This window comes from Salvelinus sp. IW2-2015, unplaced genomic scaffold, assembly GCF_002910315.2.
Source record: "Salvelinus sp. IW2-2015 unplaced genomic scaffold, ASM291031v2 Un_scaffold786, whole genome shotgun sequence".
Taxonomy (NCBI): Eukaryota; Metazoa; Chordata; class Actinopteri; order Salmoniformes; family Salmonidae; genus Salvelinus; species Salvelinus sp. IW2-2015.
Window position 1 is genome coordinate 55,198 of NW_019942612.1, and position 19,710 is coordinate 74,907.

The following is a 19,710-nucleotide window of genomic DNA, read 5'->3' on the forward strand; positions in this document are numbered from 1 at the left end:
TGACTGCCCTCCTGGATGGAGATCAAAGGTGCCGGCTAACCAAAGGTTTCAAGACCCCCCCCCCCCCCCTCCTGGGGAGTAGCCAGTTTTATGACAGTTCCTTGCAGGAACTCTCTCTTCCACTATGCAGAAATGGAAGTTAAAAATCCCTTTGTTACAAAAGAGATTGATTTTGCAGTACTGTAACATCAAAAGTTTGGACATTGAAACAATATTTCTTAATGTAAATAATGTTTGAAATAGTTGGTGGGACTTAACAACAACTGATTTTATATGATTATTGTTTATGTGATATTGTTAAGGACGGTATAACTAAAATAGCTTTATCTCTGAAAGTGTACACATTCAAGGGGTCAGTTTACATCTAAATATTGTAAAACGTATATGATTAAATTTGAAACTATTTGTGAGAAGATGAAATGTGATTTTAGCCTTCGAACTGAGGTAACATTTTGTCATAGAGACCTTTGCCAAGTCAGTAACCACGCCCACGTGAGCACAACATTATGCCAAAGGAGGGAATGCCCCTTTTTCCTAAAGAATTACTAGACCAGCATGATAGACACGAGATGGTTAGAAACTCTGAAACGTTCAACAGAGAAGAACAACATCTCAAGAGACCAGTACATTGCCAGGTTGCTACTGGCGTGTAAAATGGTTCTAACTGTACCCTGAATAATCAAACATTGAGACCAGTATACGGACGGTGTTTGAGCCGGACATCAAATGGTTAGACTCTACCAGACCAGAAAATGGTAAGACTCACTTTGAGTTAAGAAGAAGACTACATCGGAACATTCAGTCTGCAGCTGTTTAAGTACTTTAGTCTAGTAAATCGGCCGAGGGCCACTACGTGTGTACCTTTTGAAGGATCCAGTCTAACAGGGATGAGAAGGGAAGAACATTTCCTTCCACCACCGTGTGGTAGTCTGATGTATCAATTTGAACGGACACTTCCAGAACAAAGAAGAAGATTGCTACTGCGGGGACCTCTGGTGGACAAACAAGAGACTTACAGGGGACCTCTTTTGGACAACAAGAGACTTACACATCCAGAGACTTTCTGATGTACTACTCTCCACAGGCTGATCGGGCAATTTCAACAGAGAGAGACGACAAAGACATAAAAGCGTAAATATGTACATTGCATTTCTAAATCCGAATGAGTGGTTGTTAGGGTGCTAAATGTCCATATTTACATGAGCGTATTATTCAACTGCATGTACGATAGTTGAATTCCTTTGTCCCCCTTCTCCCGCTCTTTCTTTCCCCACCCTTTTTCATTGTGTAAACAAGCCGTCATATTGGGTTAGTCCACGAGGGACTTTTTATTACATTTAGTTGGTAATCAATGTATAATCTATCCTGTGTGTGGTTTTATGTAATTCTGTGTGATTATTTAGTGAGTAAATAAATAATTAAGACAATTTATGTATTCCTGAGTCATATGTAGACTAGCGTTCCTGCAGATTTAATGGATTATGGAATGTTCAGAATGAGACTGATATGAGGAAATGCTATGATATGGAGATTCTGATTTTCTTGAGTTAATTTGGGAAACGGTAACTCGTTAAACAAACTTTTCCTGTGGTGCCCCAGGTTACTAATGAGGTAAATTGTTAAATGATTAATTTAAATCACGTAATAACTACACAATTAATTATTCGATAAATAGCATGTCATCATATTACTAATAGCTACATCACGACACTTGTCATATGAGAAATTATTAGATAAAACATATCGGTGCTCATCGGACACACATTACACAACAAGTTGGAAATTGCAAATTCAACAATGAGGGCTGAGGCGCGACTGCAGCCTCAGCCCTCATTGGCCCAGTGTCGTCCGGATTAGGGGAGGGCTTGGCCGGCCGGGATTTCCTTGTTCATTGTGCTCTAGCGACTCTTGTGCCGGGCGCTTGCAAGCTGACTGCAGTCGTCAGTTCAACAGTGTTTCCATGACACATTGGTGCAGCTGGCTTCCGGGTTAAGCGAGCAGTGTGTCAAGAAGCAGTGAGGCTCTCGAACCTCGCCGAGTCCATAGGGGAGTTGCAGCAATGAGACAAGATCGTAACTTCTGGCCCATGGCATTGCGTGTGAATGTTTATCCTTAAATTAAATACCCCTTTTCTCACCAATTTTGTGTGGATATCCAATTGGTAAAATTTTTATACATTGGCCATGCGGTCAATCCAGCATGACTTCTGCCGCGTTCAAGACAACTGGGAACTCTTGGAAAAAAGTATCTCCGACTGGGAAAATAACTGAACGGTTATTCCAAGTCGGGAACTCGGGCCTCTTTCTAGAGCCCACACAAGAAGGACCGCCGCGCCACCTTCCTGTTCAAGTGAGCACAGCACAATAAGGTGAGTCCAAAAATGTCTTGTATGCTGCTACATGAATGATGTAATTGCCGGGGAGATATGTATACTGTAGCCAAGAAGTAATACTAAGTGTATGTTGTGTAGTAAGCAGTTAGTAGCCCATGTGCCTCACCCTACTAATTTGGTCCCTTTTCCCCCATTTAGCCAATAGCCTGTTTTCAAGAAATGTAATCATTGAATATTGTAAGAGCTTTCATTGTCTGCTTATAAGCCCCCTTTATTTAACCTACGGTTCTGACTTGGTGTACAGGGAGAATACTGTAAGAACGGCCCAGGGTTCTGAATTCTGCTGTGTACATTACAAAAGCGCTGAACAAATAGTTATATTGACTACGTCCGACCTAGCTTGGATTGCCTCTTATCCGCTCGTCGTTCCTTATGCCATAGTTTGTACTTCTCAATTGTTAGTTGAAACCACATTTGTTTAAGCAAGTCAGCCATATCAGCTTTGTTTTTTTTTTAAAGCGCAGTAATGAGGCTGAATGAACTGTTTCCCTACAAGGCTCGCTGAATAACCAGGTGTAGCGGTGGTAAGGATTCACTCCATGATGCTGAAAAGGGCGCTCTGCTTTTGGGACAGCTTTATGTAGGCCCTAACAGTTTGTGGGCACCATTTGTCACCGTTATAGTGCAATGAATGTATTTTTAGTGTTGTGTTGTGGCTTTGCTGGCATGCATCAACATTTGTTGTTGTTGTTTGACCCACCAAGATTTACAGCTAAAATTCGCCACTGATAAAAACAATTCCTACTTGCACATCATCATCTGCACATCTATCACTCCAGTGTTAATGCTACATTGTAATTACTTCGCCACTATGGCCTTTTTATTGCCTTACCTCCTTACTTCATTTGCACACACTGTATACAGATTTGTTTCTATTGTGTTATTGACTGTACTTTTGTTTATTCCATGTGTAACTGCGTTGTAATTTGTCGCACTGCTTTGCTTTATCTTGGCCAGGTCGTAGTTGTAAATGAGAACTTGTTCAACTGGCCTACCTGGTTAAATAAAGGTGAAATTAAAATAGATTAAAAAAAATAATAAAATTCAAAGTGATATTCTAACGTTGTCACCCATCAGACTATTCTTAATTGAATGTTGTCTTTACATTTAATAATGAGTGATATTTATTTTGACTTAGATTGGACCAGTATCATGCACCTGTCTCAGACAGGGGCATGAGAAAATAGCACTTCAATAGCAAATGGACTAGCACATAAATAGCGAATGGAGGACACTTTTGCCATGGTTCATATTCATGACAAGCCAGGTAGGCTTGGTACTCCTGTTGATTTGTTTACAATGTGCTTAATATTAGGAAAAGTTGATGAAATAAAGATGAATAATACAGTAGGCCTAGCCTATAGAGGCCATCAAAACTCATGGGCTCTCATTAAGTGTTTGATGACATTTGCATATATGTCAGAGAGATTAGAGGGACAATAGAGTGCTGAGTCCAGGCAGTTAGAAAGTTTGGTGGGCTACTAATGACCATCAGCAGCATCAGAGCTTGGAGAAGCCTAATTACCGTGAGTAAACGGTCATGTGAAATTTGACTGCCTTCATGAACTCGTGACAGGTGGTGTGGCGGTAATACAGTCACCGTGAGGGCTCTACCCCTACCTGCTGCAAATGATATAGCTCATCGTTCTGCCCCTGAACAAGGCAGTTAACCCACTGTTCCTAGGCAGTCATTGAAAATAAGAATTTGTTCTTAACTGACTTGCCTAGTTAAATAAAGTGTCAAATTTAAAAAGATGTAAACATTAACTGTCAAACACTGTCACTGATTATATTTGATTTGGACTACCTGGTACAACATAGCATGATAAAACCCTAGAATGACACGTAAATATGTTGTTAAAAACGTAAGTCCTCAGACACTGACTTGACCTGATGAGACGAGGGTTGAAAGTAGAGGAACACTCACGGAAAGAAGGACTCATAACTGGACCCAAAGCCGATGATGTTGAAGTAGCACCCCATTGGCAGGCTTTTCAGCAAGAGCAGCAGAGTATCCTGCACAGAGAGAAATTCCAAGTGTTTTTTACTATTCCAATAAACATATAGGACATTGCTTAAAGAATGGAAGACTACAGAGTAACCACTGTGTACGGAATTTCACTCTAAACCATCTCTTGGTGAATCCTGTTCAGATTGAGATGTTAATTTACTAGTGCAGGTTGTGTGTGTTGTGTGTGTGTGTGTACCCTGGCACTGCCAATGCGGTCCTGAGCCCCAGACCCATTGTGCATGGAGCATGACATGCTGCCAGAGCGATCCACAACAAAAAGGAATTGCCCGAGTGAGGTTCATCGTCGACATCACATCTTTGGGGAACTCTGGGTACAGGCTCAGCATGAGCACTGGGTCGCCCATCAGAGAGCCTGGGAGCGATAAAGAGAGAGAGAGGACAGAAGTGTTTCAACAGCTTTGTCCTCTTTCTCCATCTCTACACTACATCTACTGTTATCTTCTGTCTCACCATGTTCCTCTATGTAAACATGGATTAAGGTAGTAGACTAGACTACTCATTGATCTCATCTCCACACATCTACAACAGAGTAAACCCACCCCCCTCACCTGGCTTGGCAGAAAGTCTGTGCTGCCTCTACTATAGCAGTTAGGCTGATGGGTGTCTTGGTAATTACAACAACAGCTCAACGTCCCGGTCAAATTGATGACCTGCAGCCAGACTGACCTGCAGTTAGAACAACATTCACATGAAGACAGAGCAGTCTGAGAGGAATATTAACAACTATGAAGTTTCGGATGGTTCATGGTGCTAGTGAGAGTGCACGCACACAGACATACTGTACACGCAGACATTCATACGTACGTACAGTTACCAGTCAAAGGTTTGGACACACCTACTCATTCAAGGGGTTTTTCTTAATTTTTACATTGTAGAATAATAGTGAAGACTCAAAACTATGAAATAACACATATGGAATCATGTATTAAAAAGTGTTAAACAAATCAAATATATTTTACACATTTTTCAAAGTTGCCACCCTTGGCCTTAATGACAGCTTCGCACACTCTTGGCATTCTCTCAACCAGCTTCACCTGGAATGCTTTTCCAACAGTCTTGAAGAGATCCCACAGATGCTGAGCACATGTTGGCTGCTTTTCCTTCACTCTGCGGTCCAACTCATTCCAAACCATCTAAAATGGGTTGAGGTCGGGTGATTGTGGAGGCCAGGTCATCTGATGCAGCACTCAATCACTATCTTTCTTGGTCAAATTGCCTTACACAGCCTGGAGGTGTTCTCCTTTTGATAAACAAATAATAGTTCCACTAAGTGCAAACCAGATGGGATGGGGTATCGTGCAGAATGCTGTGGTAGACCTGCTGGTTAATTGTGCTTAAATTCTAAATAAATCCCCGACAGTGTTACTCAAAGCACCCCCCACACCATCACACCTCCTCCATGCTTCACAGTGGGAACCACCACTGCGGAGATATACCGTTCCACCTATTTTTTCTCAAAATTTGACTCATCAGACCAAAGGACAGATTTCCACAGTTAATTCCATTGCCTCGTGTTTTTTTGCCCAAGCAAGTCTCTTCTTCTTGTTGTTGTCCTTAGTAGTGGTTTCATTTGCAATTCGACCATGTAAGGCCTGATTCACGAGGTCTCCTTCTCAACAGTTGATGTTGAGATGTGTCTGTTACTTAACACTTGAAGAATTATTGGGCTGCATTTCTGAGGGCTGGTACTCTAATGAATCTCATCGTCTGCAGCAGAGGTAACTTGGTCTTCCTTTCCTGTGGGACGGCGTCATGAAGCCAGTTTCATCAATAGCGCTTTTGGCCAACTGCACTTGAGAAACTTTCAAGTTCCAGATTGCTTTATGCCAAAGGAGGGAATGCCCCTTTTTCCCCTAAAGAATTACTAGACCAGCATGATCGACACGAGATGGTTAGAAACTCTGAAACGTTCAACAGAGAAGAACAACATCTCAAGAGACCAGTACATTGCCAGGTTGCTACTGGCGTGTAAAATGGTTCTAACTGTACCCTGAATAATCAAACATRGAGACCAGTATACGGACGGTGTTGAYCCGGACATCAGGAATGGTTAGACTCTACCAGACCAGAAAATGGTAASACTCACTTTGAGTTAAGATAAAGACTACATCGGAACATTCAGTCTGCAGCTGTTTAAGTACTTTAGTCTAGTAAACTCGGCCGAGGGCCACTACGTGTGTACCTTTTGAAGGATCCAGTCTAACAGGGATGAGAAGGGAAGAACATTTCCTTCCCACCACCGTGTGGTAGTCTGATGTATCCATTTGAACGGACACTTCCAGAACAAAGAAGAAGATTGCTACTGCGGGGACCTCTGGTGGACAACAAGAGACTTACAGGGGACCTCTTTTGGACAACAAGAGACTTACACATCCAGAGACTTTCTGATGTACTACTCTCCACAGGCTGATCGGGCAATTTCAACAGAGAGAGACGACAAAGACATAAAAGCGTAAATATGTACATTGCATTTCTAAATCCGAATGAGTGGTTGTTAGGGTGCTAAATGTCCATATTTACATGAGCGTATTATTCAACTGCATGTACGATAGTTGAATTCCTTTGTCTCCCCTTCTCCCGCTCTTTCTTTCCCCACCCTTTTTCATTGTGTAACAAGCCGTCATATRGGGTTAGTCCACGAGGGACTTTTTATTACATTTAGTTGGTAATCAATGTATAATCTATCCTGTGTGTGTGTTTATGTAATTCTGTGTGATTATTTAGTYAGTAAATAAATAATTAAGACAATTTATGTATTCCTGAGTCATCATGTAGACTAGCGTTCCTGCAGATTTAARGGATTATGGAATMTTCAGAATGAGACTGATATGAGGAAATGCTATGATATSGAGATTCWGATTTTCTTGAGTTAATTTGGGAAACGGTAACTCGTTAAACAAACTTTTCCTGTGGTGCKCCAGGTTACTAATGAGGTAATTGTTAKATGATTAATTTAAATCACYTAATAACTACACAATMAATTATTCGATAAATAGCATGTCATCATATTACTAATAGCTACATCACGACACTTGTCATATGAGAAATTATTAGATAAAACATATCGGTGCTCATCGGACACACATTACACAACAAGTTGGAAATTGCAAATTCAACAATGAGGGCTGAGGCGCGACTGGCAGCCTCAGCCCTCATTGGCCCAGTGTCGTCCGGATTAGGGGAGGGCTTGGCCGGCCGGGATTTCCTTGTCTCATTGTGCTCTAGCGACTCCTTGTGCCGGGCGCTTGCAAGCTGACTGCAGTTGTCAGTTCAACAGTGTTTCCCATGACACATTGGTGCAGCTGGCTTCCGGGTTAAGCGAGCAGTGTGTCAAGAAGCAGTGAGGCTTCGAACCTCGCCGAGTCCATAGGGGAGTTGCAGCAATGAGACAAGATCGTAACTTCTGGCCCATGGCATTGCGTGTGAATGTTATCCTTAAATTAAATACCCCCTTTTCTCACCAATTTTTGTGTGATATCCAATTGGTAAAAATTTTATACATTGGGCCATGCGGTCAATCCAGCATGACTTCTGCCGCGTTCAAGACAACTGGGAACTCTGGGGAAAAAAGTATCTCCGACTGGGAAAATAACTGAACGGTTATTCCAAGTCGGGAACTCGGGCCTCTTTCTAGAGCCCACAAGAAGGACCGCCGCGCCACCTTCCTGTTCAAGTGAGCACAGCACAATAAGGTGAGTCCAAAAATGTCTTGTATGCTGCTACATGAATGATGTAATTGCCGGGGAGATATGTATACTGTAGCAAGAAAGTAATACTAAGTGTATGTTGTGTAGTAAGCAGTTAGTAGCCCATGTGCCTCACCCTACTAATTTGGTCCCTTTTCCCCCATTTAGCCAATAGCCTGTTTTCAAGAAATGTAATCATTGAATATTGTAAGAGCTTTCATTGTCTGCTTATAAGCCCCCTTTATTTAACCTACGGTTCTGACTTGGTGTACAGGGAGAATACTGTAAGAACGGCCCAGGGTTCTGAATTCTGCTGCTGTACATTACAAAAGCGCTGAACAAATAGTTATATTGACTACGTCCGACCTAGCTTGGATTGCCTCTTATCCGCTCGTCGTTCCCTTATGCCATAGTTTGTACATCTCAATTGTTAGTTGAAACCACATTTGTTTAAGCAAGTCAGCCATATCAGCTTTGTTTTTTTTTAAAGGCAGTAATGAGGCTGAATGAACTGTTTCCCTACAAGGCTCGCTGATAACCAGGTGTAGCGGTGGTAAGGATTCACTCCATGATGCTGAAAAGGGCGCTCTGCTTTTGGGACAGCTTTATGTAGGCCCTAACAGTTTGTGGGCACCATTTGTCACCGTTATAGTGCAATGAATGTATTTTTAGTGTTGTGTTGTGGCTTTGCTGGCATGCATCAACATTTGTTGTTGTTGTTTGACCCACCAAGATTTACATGCTAAAATCGCCACTGATAAAACATCAATCTACTTGCACATCATCATCTGCACATCTATCACTCCAGTGTTAATGCTACATTGTAATTACTTCGCCACTATGGCCTTTTTATTGCCTTACCTCCTTACTTCATTTGCACACACTGTATACAGATTTGTTTCTATTGTGTTATTGACTGTACGTTTGTTTATTCCATGTGTAACTGCGTTGTAATTTGTCGCACTGCTTTGCTTTATCTTGGCCAGGTCGTAGTTGTAAATGAGAACTTGTTCCAACTGGCCTACCTGGTTAAATAAAGGTGAAATTAAAATAGATTTAAAAAAAAWAAWAATAATCATAAGTGATATTCTAACGTTGTCACCCATCAGACTATTCTTAATTGAATGTTGTCTTTACATTTAATAAATGAGTGATATTTATTTTGACTTAGATTGGACCAGTATCATGCACCTGTCTCAGAACAGGGGCATGAGAAAATAGCACTTCAATAGCAAATGGAGGACTATGCACATAAATAGCGAATGGAGGACACTTTTGCCATGGTTCATATTCATGACAGCCAGGTAGGCTGTACTCCTGTTGATTTGTTTTACAATGTGCTTAATATTAGGAAAGTTGATGAATAAAGATGAATAAATACAGTAGGCCTAGCCTATAGAGGCCATCAAAACTCATGGGCTCTCATTAAGTGTTTGATGACATTTGCATATATGTCAGAGAGATTAGAGGGACAATAGAGTGCTGAGTACCAGGCAGTTAGAAAGTTTGGTGGGCTACTAATGACCATCAGCAGCATCAGAGCTTGGAGAAGCCTAATTACCGTGAGTAAACGGTCATGTGAAATTTGACTGCCTTCATGACTCGTGACAGGTGGTGTGGCGGTAATACAGTCACCGTGAGGGCTCTACCCCTACCTGCTGCAAATGATTAGCTCATCGTTCTGCCCCTGAACAAGGCAGTTAACCCACTGTTCCTAGGCAGTCATTGAAAATAAGAATTTGTTCTTAACTGACTTGCCTAGTTAAATAAAGGTCAAATTTAAAAAAAGATGTAAACATTAACTGTCAAACACTGTCACTGATTATATTTGGATTTGGACTACCTGGTACAACATACATGATAAAACCCTKGAATGACACKGCTAAATYTGTTTGTAAAAAACGTAAGTCCTCAGACACTGACTTGACCTGATTGAGACGAGGGTTGAAAGTAGAGAACACTCACGGAAAGAAGGACTCATAACTGGACCCAAAGCCGATGATGTTGAAGTAGCACCCCATTGGCAGGCTTTTCAGCAAGAGCAGCAGAGTATCCTGCAAGAGAGAAATTCAAGTGTTTTTACTATTCAATAAACCATATAGGACATGCTTAAAGAATGGAAGACTACAGAGTAACCACTGTGTACTGGATTTCACTCTAAACCATCTCTTGGTGAATCCTGTTCAGATTGAGATGTTAATTTACTAGTGCAGGGTTGTGTGTGTGTGTGTGTGTGTGTGTGTGTGTGTGTGTGTGTGTGTGTGTGTGTGTGTGTGTATACCCTGGCACTGCCAATGCGGTCCTGAGCCCCAGACCCATTGTGCATGGAGAATGACATGCTGCCAGAGCGATCCACAACAAAAAGGAATTCCCCGAGTGAGGTCATCGATGACATCACATCGTTGGGGAACTCTGGGTACAGGCTCAGCATGACCACTGGGTCGCCCATCAGAGAGCCTGGGAGCGATAAAGAGAGAGAGAGACAGAAGTGTTCAACAGCCTTTGTCCTCTTTCTCCATCTCTACACTACATCTACTGTATCTTCTGTCTCACCATGTTCCTCTATGTAAACATGGATTAAGGTAGGAGACTAGACTACTCATTGATCTCATCTCCACACATCTACAACAGAGTAAACCCACCCCCCCCTCACCTGGCTTGGCAGAAGTCTGTGCTGCCTCTACTATAGCAGTAGGCTGATGGGTGTCTTGGTAATACAACAACAGCTCAACGTCCCGGTCAAATTGATGACCTGCAGCCAGACTGACCTGCAGTTAGAACAACATTCACATGAAGACAGAGCAGTCTGAGAGGGAATTTAACAACTATGAATGATTCGGATGGTTCATGGTGCTAGTGAGAGTGTACGCACACAGACATACTGTACACTCAGACATTCATACGTACGTACAGTACCAGTCAAAAGTTTGGACACACCTACTCATTCAAGGGGTTTTTCTTAATTTTTACATTGTAGAATAATAGTGAAGACATCAAAACTATGAAATAACATATATGGAATCATGTATTAACCCCAAAAAAGTGTTAAACAAATCAAAATATATTTTATATTATACATTCTTCAAAGTTGCCACCCTTGGCCTTAATGACAGCTTCGCACACTCTTGGCATTCTCTCAACCAGCTTCACCTGGAATGCTTTTCCAACAGTCTTGAAGGAGATCCCACAGATGCTGAGCACATGTTGGCTGCTTTTCCTTCACTCTGCGGTCCAACTCATTCCAAACCATCTAAAATGGGTTAAGGTCGGGTGATTGTGGAGGCCAGGTCATCTGATGCAGCACTCAATCACTATCTTTCTTGGTCAAATTGCACTTACACAGCCTGGAGGTGTTCTCCTTTTGATAAACAAATAATAGTTCCACTAAGTGCAAACCAGATGGGATGGGGTATCGCTGCAGAATGCTGTGGTAGACCTGCTGGTTAATTGTGCCTTAAATTCTAAATAAATCCCCGACAGTGTTACCATCAAAGCACCCCCCACACCATCACACCTCCTCCATGCTTCACAGTGGGAACCACACATGCYGAGATCATCCGTTCACCTATTTTRTCTCAAATTTGGACTCATCAGACCAAAGGACAGATTTCCACCGGTCTAATGTCCATTGCTCGTGTTTTTTGGCCCAAGCAAGTCTCTTCTTCTTGTTGMTGTCCTTAGTAGTGGTTCATTTGCAATTCGACCATGAAGGCCTGATTCACGCAGTCTCCTCTCAACAGTTGATGTTGAGATGTGTCTGTTACTTAAACTCTGAAGAATTTATTTGGGCTGCAATTTCTGAGGCTGGTAACTCTAATGAACTCATCMTCTGCAGCAGAGGTAACTCTGGGTCTTCCTTTCCTGTGGCGGTCSTCATGAGAGCCAGTTTCATCATAGCGCTTTTGCAACTGCACTTGAAGAAACTTTCAAAGTTCCAGATTGACTTAAAGTAATGGACTATTGTTTCTCTTTGCTTATTTGAGCTGTTCTTGACATAATATGGTTTTGGTCTTTTACCAAATATGGATTTCTTCTGTATACCACCCCTACCTTGTCACAACACAACTGATTGGCTAAAACGCAGTAAAGAAATTCCACAAATTAACTTTTAACAAGGCACATTTGATAATTGAAATGCATTCCAGGTGACTACCTCATMAAGCTGGTTGAGAGAATGCCAAGAGTGTGCAAAGCTGTCATCAAGGCAAAGGGTGGCTACTTTGAAGAATCTCTAATATATTTTGATTTGTTAAAAAAAAAATTGGGATACTACATGATTCCATGTGTTATTTCATAGTTTTGATGTCTTCACTWTTGTTCTACAAAGTAGAAAAAAGTRAAAATAAAGAAAAACGCTGGAATGAGTAGGTGTGTCTCAAGTAGATTGGGACTGGTACATATCTTACATTACTTATATCACATGTATATCCTGTATTTTATACCATCTACTTCACCTTGCCTATGCCGCTCGGCCATCGCTCATCCATGTACTTATTTGTACAGTTGAAGTCGGAAGTTTACATACACTTAGGTTGGAGTCAATTAAACTGTTTTTTTCAACAACTCCACAAATGTCTTATTAACGAACTATAGTTTTGGCAAGTCGGTTAGAACATCTACTCTGTGTCGCATGTGTAACAGTTTACTTTAGTCCGTCCCTCTGCCATCGCCTCGACCGCTCGAGACGCGAACCGAGGGAGCGCGCTGGCTGACTGCACACATCAACAACAGTCACCACGAAGCATCGTTACCCATCGCTCCACAAAAGCCGCGGCCTTGCAGAGCAAGGGGAACCACTACTTCAAGGTCTCAGAGCAAGTGACGTCACCGATTGAAAGGCAACTGGCGCGCACCACCGCTAACTAGCTAGCCATTTCACATCCGTTACACTCACCCCCCTTTCGACCTCCTCCTTTTCCGCAGCAACCAGTGATCCGGGTCAACAGCATCAATGTAACAGTTTTACTTTAGTCCGTCCCTCGCCCCGACCTCGGGCGCGAACCAGGGACCCTCTGCACACATCAACAACAGTCACCCACGAAGCATTGTTACCCATCGCTCCACAAAAGCCGCGACCCTTGCAGAGCAAGAGGAACCACTACTTCAAGGTCTCAGGCAAGTGACGTCACCGATTGAAAGGCAACTGGGCGCGCACCACCGCTCTAACTAGCTAGCCATTTCACATCCGTTACACATGACACAAGTAATTTTTCCAACAATTGTTTACAGACAGATTATTTCACTTATAATTCACTGTATCACAATTCCAGTGGGTCAGAAGTTTACATACCTAAGTTGACTGTGCCTTTAAACAGCTTGGAAAATTCCAGAAAATGATGTCATGGCTTTAGAAGCTTCTGATAGGCTAATTGACATCATTTGAGTCAATTGGAGGTGTACCTGTGGATGCATTTCAAGGCCTACCTTCAAACTCAGTGTCTCTTTGCTTGACATCATGGGAATATCAGAAGAAATCAGCCAAGAAAAATTGTAGACCTCCACAAGTCTAGTTCATCCTTGGGAGCAATTTCCAAATGCCTGAAGGTTCACGTTCATCTGTACAAACAATAGTACGCAAGTATAAACACCATGGGACCACGCAGCCGTCATTCTGCTCAGGAAGGAGACGCGTTCTGTCTCCTTGAGATTAACGTACTTTGGTGCGAAAAGTGCAAATCAATCCCAGAACAGCAGCAAAGGCCTTGTGAAGATGCTGGAGGAAACAGGTACAAAAGTATCTATATCCACTGTCATGACGCTGGCCTGTGGGTAAGGTTTATGACCCCCCCATGAATACCTTTCTCCCTTCCCTCTCTCTCTGACTCTACTGAAGGACTCTTGAATAGTCTTTGTTAAACATAGAGAGTCTGGGAACATCAAACAAGTGGAGGGAGAGGAACCATATTTCGGTAATAGAACKAGTTGAAAATATGTGTTGGTACTTAATGAATATGATGTCAGTTCGGTTGTCATCTGAGACATTATGAGTGATMACAGGATGACATTAACTGTATCTGGGAAAGTCTACACATTCTAGTTATCAGATTCACATGGAATTGTTGTGCWATTTAAATGTTTAAATATGAAACTATTTGTGAAAAGATTTAATGTAATTTTAATGTAAGTTTCCAAATGAGAGAATTGGGTTTTCATAAGGTTAGAGCTCTGCTCAATCAGTGGCCCGCCCCTGTGAAGAGACATTGGTTATAAACTATGAAACACACTCCTCTCTACCTCCACTATTTACAGTAAGCCCTTGACGAAAATGTAACCTCCTGTCCCGGGTACATTAGGGCGACGGTCCGATGTCAGAAGGATTCAGATAATAACTACAGAACTAAGCCAACCTCAGCGTGAGCTTTGGTGGCGAATGGTATGAACTTTGKASTCTTATTCACTACAGAAGTGATACCTCCGAGCCMTTGAGTTAGRAGCGGKCGCTGTAAACGTGGGCTAGGAAAGGACGGACGACGTATCCAATCTAACACACAACAACGATACTACAACATATCCCATTTACCACCAGAGACATTCTTCTGAGGACAGCAAGATCTCTGTTGGGCAACACGGTAGGCATCTACGAACAACCTACAAAAGCGCAGCTCAGAGTAAATATMWATTGCATTTCCCTTTTCCAAATGGGCGGTAATTTAGAATGCATAAGATACTGTATTTACGATAGCATAGCTTCTCCCTTTGTTCCTCAGTCTTCCCGCTCTTTCACTCAAACCCAACCCCCTTTCCTTTGTGTAACCAGCTGTCATGTCGGCTCCGTCCACCAGGGACGTTTTCTGTATGACATAATTTGCATTCTGTGTATATGTAATTCTGTGTGATCAGTTAGGTATTTAGTAAATAAGTAATTAAACCCAATTTTGTATTGCTGATTCAACTTGTTAGCCAGGGTTCGTGAAGATAACCAAGAATTTACAACTTTCAGAGGAGACTGAAATAATAATAATAATAATAATAATAATAAGGTGACGATAAATATTGACTGCTATTGATGTAAAATATTACTAGGTTTTTAAGAGTTTATTCGGAAGATAACAGCTCCATAAATACTCTTTCGTGGTGCCCCGACTTTCTAGTTAATTACATTTACATGATTAGCTCAATCAGGTAATATTAATTACAGAGAAAGGATTTTATAGAATAGCATGTCATTTCACTTAATCCGGCATAGCAAAAGACACGACACCACAGTAAAACGAGTCCTATATCAACATAATCTGAAAGGCCGCTCAGCAAGGAAGCCACTGCTCCAAAACCGACATAAAAAAGCCTGACTACGGTTTGCAAATGCACATGTACTTTTTGTACTTTTTGGAGAAATGTCCCCTAGTCTTATGAAACAAAAATAGAACTGTTTAGCCATAATGACCATTGTTATGTTTGGAGGACAAAGGGGGAGGCTTGCAAGAAAAAGAACACCATCCCAACCATGAAGCACAGGGGTGGCAGCATCATGTTGTGAGGATGCGTTGCTGCAGGAGGGCTGGTGCACTTCACAAAATAGATGGCATCATGAGGGAGGAATATTATGTGGATATATTGAAGCAACATCAAGACATCAGTCAAGAAGTTAAAGCTTGGTCGCAAACGGGTCTTCCAAATGGACAATGACCCCAAGCATACTTCCAAATTTGTGGCAAAATGGCTTAAGGACAACAAAGTCAASGTATTGGAGTGGCCATCACAAAGCCCTGACCTCAATGCTAAAGAAAATTTGTGGGCAGAACTGAAAAGCGGGTGCGAGCAAGGAGGTCTACAAACCTGACTCAGTTACACCAGCTCTGTCAGGAGGAATGGGCCAAAATTCACCCAACTTATTATGGGAAGCTGGTGGAAGGCTACCCGAAACGTTTGACCCAAGTTAAATAATTTAAAGGCAATGCTACCAAATACTAATGAGTGTATGTAAACTTCTGACCCACTGGGAAAGTGATGAAAGAAATAAAAGCTGAAATAAATCACTCTACTATTATTCTGATATTTCACATTCTTAAAATAAAGTGGTGATCCTAACTGACCTAAGACAGGGAATTTTTACTTGGATTAAATGTCAGGAATTGTGAAAAACTGAGTTTAAATGTATTTGGCTAAGGTGTATGTAAACTTCCGACTTCAACTGTACATATTCTCATTCACCCCTTTAGATTTGTGTGTATTAGGTAGTTGTTGGGGAATTGTTAGATTACTTGTTATATAATTACTGCACTGCCGGAACTAGAAGCACAAGCATTTCGCTACACTCACATTAACAGCTGCTAACCATGTGTATGTGACCAATACAATTTTATTTGACTGTGTATAAAATAAACACACTTAAACATGCATATGAACACACACACACACACACACACACTCACACACACAGACACACACAAGGTACCGTGGCTTGGGTTTTCTCTGTGTTGAGGTAGTTGAGTGGGTCCAGGGGACAGTTGGACTCTACTCTACAGATGGGATGAGGGGACGACACACGGGCAGTGAGGGACAGACTGTAGGGCACAGAAGCAGCAGGCACCGAGGACACCAGGGCACTGCCACCACTACCACTGTCTGACCCTTAGAGAGAGATGGGGTCAGGGAGGGAGGAGGAGGTAGAGAGACAGAGAGAAGACAGAAGGCSAGAGAGGAAAGAGATGAACAGAAACATGCTAATTTGTGGGTGATTGGACTGGACCTAAAGCCTGCACCACTTCCTGTGGGTCTCCAAGAGCAGGACTGAAGTCCACCACCCTATGTGACCAGTTGCTGGTTCCTAGTCACACTGCTGCCCACAAGGTTTTACACTGCACTATGATGTATTAGTGGTTTGTGTCTCTATACAGGGGCCCATGTTCTTACCCTGGGGTTGATAGCGGGGGTTGAGCACSGCGGGCAGGCAGAGCCTCAGGCCATCGTCAGCCTGTACAGCCAGCTCTGTCACATAGTCTAGGCTGACAGAGGCCTTCTCCCCTGGAGGCAGACTTCCCACACTCAGCTTGAACACGTCCGGGCTCTCATCACTCTCCTCCAATAGGAAGGCCTGCTGGCCCGAGCTCAARGAATCATCATACTGCTCCCGCGCCTGAGAGGGGGACAGAGGAACACAAGGATGCATCATCAGCCTGAGACAATAGTGATATGAGAGRGGTCAAAAGGATAATACTGATTCTTGAAGCTCRGCAAGTCATAGACTGCTTMGTTAACCAATTGGYTATAGTTGCCCAGTAAGACMTTACACCAAGTTGTTCTTAAACCTGTGTAGTAACTATGTAARTACACTAGTAACAACATTTGTACWAACATGTTATTGATTGTTATAAACATGAAATGAATCCTGAAAAAAAAGAAAAGAAATGTAGATCTGCATTGTTGCTTTTGTCTCATTGTTGACTTGTCATTTCCCCTCACCTTRTGTTTCTCCTGAACCTCAGCCACCACCTCAGTCTGTCCTATCTTGGCGCTGAACCTGCAGACAGCAGCCTCTCCTGGCAGAGGGAAAACAAAGATGGCCTCCAGAGGGCTCTMCTCCTGGTTCTCATACTGCAGAGTGGAGCTCACAGTGGCCACATGCCCCTGGACACTCACTTCCACAGCAATACTCTTCAGAGGCACTGAGAGAGGGAGGGATGGAAGGAGAGAGGATAAACAAGATACTGATGAGAGCTCATGTCTGGGAGAAGGAAAATACACACAGACATGGGAAGTAAACAATAATTTCTGCTTTCAAACAGTACCTGGTTTATTCTTGACAGTTATCAATCCACAGCAGTTCACCATTTTGGCACCTGAATGGGGAAGTTAGGTGTCATATTATTGTCCTCTTACTGGAAAACAGGCACTGTTGGAATATTGATTTGTACTGTATCAATATTGATAAAACCCTGGCAATCATACAACACTGGTCTTCTTAGGAGAGGGAACATACAGTACTGTATTTCCTCATACAAATCAAATGGGGCGGCAGGGTAGCCTAGTGGTTAGAGCGTTGGACTAGTAACCGAATGGTTGCAAGTTCAAATCCCCAAGCTGACAAGGTACAAATCTGTCGTTCTGCCCCTGAACAGGCAGTTAACCCACTGTTCCTAGGCCGTKATTGAAAATAAGAATTTGTTCTTAACTGACTTGCCTAGTTAAATAAAGGTAAAAAAATAAATAAAAATGTATTCGTCACATGATAAATAAACAACCAGTGGTCTCATAGACTAGACGTAACATACTACATGTAAATCCGAGACGTTCAAATTAGTATGATAAGTTATGTTTGGTATGGTTGCATAAGATAGGTTAAGGTAAAAATTAAAGTAGGGTTGTTGGTCGGAGTGGATGTGAAGGCGTGTAACATGAACATCAAGCAATCCAAAGGTTGAATGTTCGAATCTCATCACAGACAACTTTAGGATTTTAGCTAATTAGCAGCTTTAACTACTTACTACTTTACGATTGCTTAGCGTGTTAGCTAACTCTTCCACATAACCCTAACCTTAACCATTTAACCTAACTATAACCTTAACTCCTAACCCCTAGCCTAGCTAGTGTTAGCCACCTAGCCACCCAGCTGACGTTAGCCACAACAAATAAAAATTCGTAACATATCATACATTTTAAAAATTCATAACATATTGTGCTAATTACTAATTCGTAACATATAGAATTGCAATTTGTAGCATAACATACAAATTGTAATTCGTAACATATTCTAAGAAATGTATGATGGACAAATTAACAAACCATAAGAAAAGTAACATCACACTAAATGGAATGTCTCAGATTTACTTACAGAATAATACGAAATGTTCTGAGACCASGTTGAAACAACAGGTGTAGACTATCAGTAAAATGCTTACATATAGGCCCTTTGCAAACAATACAGAGAGAAAGAAAATAGAGAAACGAAAGGGCCTTTGAGCAAAAAGGGAAATTACCGAGCTTGGAGTTCTTGTGAACAATAAACAATGAAATGATCACAGCAGCTTGACGCAATAATGTCAATCTCTGTCCAGTGTCCATCCTGTGTAACCTCTGGTTGAACTAGTCATAGAGATCCTATTCAATGATTCTCATTCCTAATCCTTTCGGACCACTGCAAAAGGATGAAATGCAATAGTCAATAGTGGATGATTTTAAGTCAGGAGGTAAGCTTACCTGCCACCTTGATGGTGTTGGTCAGGTATTTCATCATTTCAGAGTTTTAGGATGGCACAAATTGATACATAGAGGCAAGTAAACATTTCACACTTGTCTGACAATCTGGGTTAGAATAACGTTTAGCAAAAAGCGTCTCAGGACAAACACACACATGGATTTAGGTTACTTTATCCCATCATACCAGCTGTAGAATATTCAAAATATTTATTTTTTTACCCCCTTTTTCTCCCCAATTTCATGTTATCCAATTGCAAACCACTTATGATCTTGTCTCATCTCTGCAACTCCCCAACGTGCTCGGGAGAGGTGAAGGTTGAGTCATGCGTCCTCTGAAACATGACCCGCCAAACCGCGCTCCTTAACACCTGCCCGCTTAACCCGGAAGCCAGCCGCAACAATGTGTCAGAGGAAAAACCAATGTGTGAGAGGAAAAACCGTACAACTGGCGACATGAGTCAGCG

The 19,710-nt window shown here is 42.0% G+C and overlaps 1 protein-coding gene across 1 annotated transcript in view; it reads right to left on the bottom strand.

Moving 5' to 3' along the window:
* The window catches only part of LOC112068903 (von Willebrand factor A domain-containing protein 5A), a 43,629-nt gene extending 24,503 nt beyond the window's left edge, over window positions 1-19,126 (bottom strand). The window contains exons 1-8 of the mRNA XM_070438324.1: window positions 19,027-19,126; window positions 17,839-17,889; window positions 17,513-17,715; window positions 16,964-17,186; window positions 16,506-16,681; window positions 10,764-10,878; window positions 10,392-10,567; window positions 10,076-10,164 (exon numbers count right to left, since the gene is read on the bottom strand). Coding sequence (XP_070294425.1) covers window positions 10,076-10,164; window positions 10,392-10,567; window positions 10,764-10,878; window positions 16,506-16,681; window positions 16,964-17,186; window positions 17,513-17,715; window positions 17,839-17,889; window positions 19,027-19,111 — 1,118 coding nt within the window. The 5' untranslated portion in view covers window positions 19,112-19,126. The remainder of the gene's footprint in view (window positions 1-10,075; window positions 10,165-10,391; window positions 10,568-10,763; window positions 10,879-16,505; window positions 16,682-16,963; window positions 17,187-17,512; window positions 17,716-17,838; window positions 17,890-19,026) is intronic.
* Between the last annotated feature and the right edge of the window lie 584 nt (window positions 19,127-19,710).